At 35.5% G+C, this 3,265-nt stretch overlaps 1 protein-coding gene across 1 annotated transcript; it reads right to left on the bottom strand.

Annotated features, from left to right (window-relative positions):
* Positions 1-1,926: 1,926 nt before the first annotated feature.
* LOC111915931 (uncharacterized) lies at positions 1,927-2,508 on the bottom strand. Its single transcript, XM_023911570.1, has one exon. The coding sequence runs from the start codon at positions 2,506-2,508 to the stop codon at positions 1,927-1,929; it is 582 nt and encodes a 193-aa protein (XP_023767338.1).
* Positions 2,509-3,265: the final 757 nt, after the last annotated feature.

Raw genomic sequence — 3,265 nt, 5'->3', positions numbered from 1 at the left:
GTAATAAAGTGGTAGATAAGAGACCAAATATGAATCTATTGTGAAACTCCAAAATTAAATGCTCCATTAGCTATCGTCATCCAAAACCCATATCCATTTACCCCTGGTGAGTATTCACGTGGAAACGACCTCAAAAATATGGCGAAGGTAGGAGACATGGCTTCTTGTTCTTCGTATAATCCCATCCTCCATGCTAACTCGGTTAGACTACATTCTCGATATTGGGTGCCAAGAAGAAACACGAGTGCTCCCGTGAAATTTGGGTCTACTGTATTCACTTTAAATACCACGGTGGAGAAATATTCTACACTTAGTTCCTTGTAAACCTGTTCTTTAATTCAGAACAAATTCCTTCAGCCGTTTCATGTGATTTATATACCATTTTCTTCAAATGTTTTGTAAGATATGGGTTCAACCTTTCCAAGATTCCAATTTCATTTTCCCCAGTCAATGGTTGTTGGTTTGCAAATCCGTGGTTATGAAGCCACCCCAACTTATTAGTGTTATCGTTTAAAATTTCTCGCAGAAGGTTGTCCAGGAACTCATAAAATGGGTGAAGATTTGGCACATCACCTTGGGACTATGTATTATCCTTCTTAGGACCCATTATACCTACAAAATAATTAGCAAACAAAAACAAGATAGAAACACAGTAGATTACATCAAAAAAAATAATAATAATGGGGCAGTTGTCTAGTTCTCACATCGTGAAACACGAGTCTCATGGCGTGAGCTTGGTTCAGCAGTGAAATGGAAATCGAACAACATTTCAGCCAAATTGAACCAATCTTTCATAGGGTTTTCTCTAAAAAAGCTATATAAATCATAAAATCAGTAAATTAAAGGGTTTTAAATAAATAAATCATAAAATCAGCACCAATTTTAAAGTAAATCGCATCAATTTTGACATAAGAAAGCTGAGAACGAACAGTAACTTCTAAATGTAGAAAATCAGTAAATTAAAGGGTTATAAACAAATAAATCATAACTTTGTTGAAGAGGGAACAAGCAATATATGAAGAATCAAAGGAAATAGGTTGAAAATCGAAGGGGGGGGGGAGGGGTGAGGGAGAAATCTTACGTTGTAAGTGGGTGTTTAGAAAAATGAGTCAACTGGTTATTGTTGCGTATAAAACAACGTCGTCCCTCGAAATGCATGTCGTGAGGGATATACTTCACGTCATGAGTTTTTGAATGGGTAGATATATCAGGGCTTTTCTTCGTCCCTATGGAGTGGTGCCTTATTCCCACGTCGTGGGCTCGAAAACTTAACAAAAACCATATATATTTTTTTTCAAAACTTTAATGATTACCAATCATGATTTGGATTCCGCATTTGATTTTGAAAATAGAAGAGAAATACATGACTTATCCTAAAAATCAAATAACGAAAAACTAACTAAACTAAAAAGAAAGGAAAAGAAAATGCAAACTAACCTCGGGTTCCTCTCGAGAAGCACTTATTTTTATAGAGTCGTGAGCCAGACTCCTTCCCATTCTACGTTGTTGCGGTTGGGAGCGGAATCTCAATCTTCTTTTTCTTCTCCTTTCATATTCTCTTTTAAGCTTGAAGTCGCCTTATGTATGCTTTCTTTGAATTTTGTTTATTCGTTTGGTTGTCACAAGGATCGAGTTTTCTTTTAACTCCTTGGAATTTATCATCATTCGAGCTCTTTTCTTTGTCTCTAATGGCTTGTTTCCTGTTACCTCCATATCATCAACCTTTGTCTTCTTACTTACTTGATCCTCATCTTCATCACTTGAACTAAAATCTTCACTTGTCTTACCAACTTGAACTAGTGGTGTAGTAAAAGCAAACACTTCAAACATTATGTTAATCGATGCTCTTGGCTTGGTAAGCTTCATTTCTTCCTTATGTTTGGGTTTTTCCCTTGTTTGGACTTCTTCTTCCATCAAATTTTCCATCTATTCTAGCTCATTGTCATCATCTAAAAAGAATACTTCATCTTGTGCCCTAGAAGTATTGAATCCTTCATCAACCTCAAATGTCCTTTCATCTTTTCTCACTCTTAAAATGAGCTTCAACTCTTGAATATCAACCACGACTCTTGCGGTATTTAGTAGTTGGCATCCAAGGATAATGGGTACATCTTCATCATCTTTCATGTCTATAACCACAAAATCAACTGGAAAAACAAATTTACCAATTTTAACCAATAAATATTCAACTATCCCATTAGGATAAGTTACCAAACGATTAGACATATGATTTGCCATCCTTGTGGTCTTCAATGATGGAAGTTCAAGATTTTGATAAAATGAATAAGGCATTAAGTTAATAATAGCTCCAAAATTGGCTAAATCAAATGTCTTCGTGGAATTTCCAAATTCGCATGGCAATGTAAGGCGTCCTGGTTTTCTGATCTTTGTTGGTATTCCTTCTATGATTTTTATTGAACATTGTTTATTAAGAACAACCTTGGAAGTCTTGTCTAGTTGTTGGAGTGTGTCAAGAAGATCTTGAAGGAATTTCGCGCATTTGTGCATTTTAGCTAATGATTCAATAAATGGGGTATTAATTGGAATAACCTTGACTTGATTGATGAACCTTTTAGGCTCTTTCTCTAGTGGATGTACCCTTTCTCTAGAAGGAAAAGGTATCGGAGGCTGATATTGTTGGATTAGGTGTCTAAGCCCATAACTATTATTGGTATGTATTCGACCCGAGAGTAGCATGGTCCATTTGGGTTGCATATCATCAGAACAATTTGTTAGGATGGACTTTTGAGAGAAGGTTATTTATGGTTTATTAATATATTATAAGTAATAATATATTAATATGAAATCATATGTTTTATTTAGTATTGATCAAGAATTAATTTGGAATTAATTTAGTGGTCGAAAGAGACTAATTAAATCTATGGGGACTAATTATTATAATTAGTTATATTAATATGTGTTGGGCTTAGGATCCATGTTGGACCAAGTTTATGTATGGATACACAAAGAGTTGGGCCACATGAACCATGGATCATAAAACCCATGGGTATGGATTTGGGTTATATCCATGACCCTAGAAATCCCACATATAAATAGATACTTCATTGCCCAAAATCGCCACTTGTATCTTTTTGGAGTTCATGGTGTCTTTTGTGTGCATGGAATTCTCTCTCAGGTTCATCCTTTGTCCATGGTGTGTTGTGATTCCATTTGAGGCTTCCACACTATTGGGGCTAAGCTTTTTAAGGCCAAATACACCAAGACTTCAAGCTCCATCAAAAGGTATGTCATGCTAACTAGTATA

Source organism: Lactuca sativa, chromosome 1, assembly GCF_002870075.4.
Source record: "Lactuca sativa cultivar Salinas chromosome 1, Lsat_Salinas_v11, whole genome shotgun sequence".
Lineage (NCBI taxonomy): Eukaryota > Viridiplantae > Streptophyta > Magnoliopsida > Asterales > Asteraceae > Lactuca > Lactuca sativa.
Note: the sequence above shows the minus strand (reverse complement) of the source record. Positions and strands in the feature narration are given on the sequence as shown.

Bases quoted from the DNA above. Each gene is read 5' to 3' on its own strand.
- LOC111915931 (XM_023911570.1), bottom strand. From the start codon at position 2,508: ATGCACAAATGCGCGAAATTCCTTCAAGATCTTCTTGACACACTCCAA.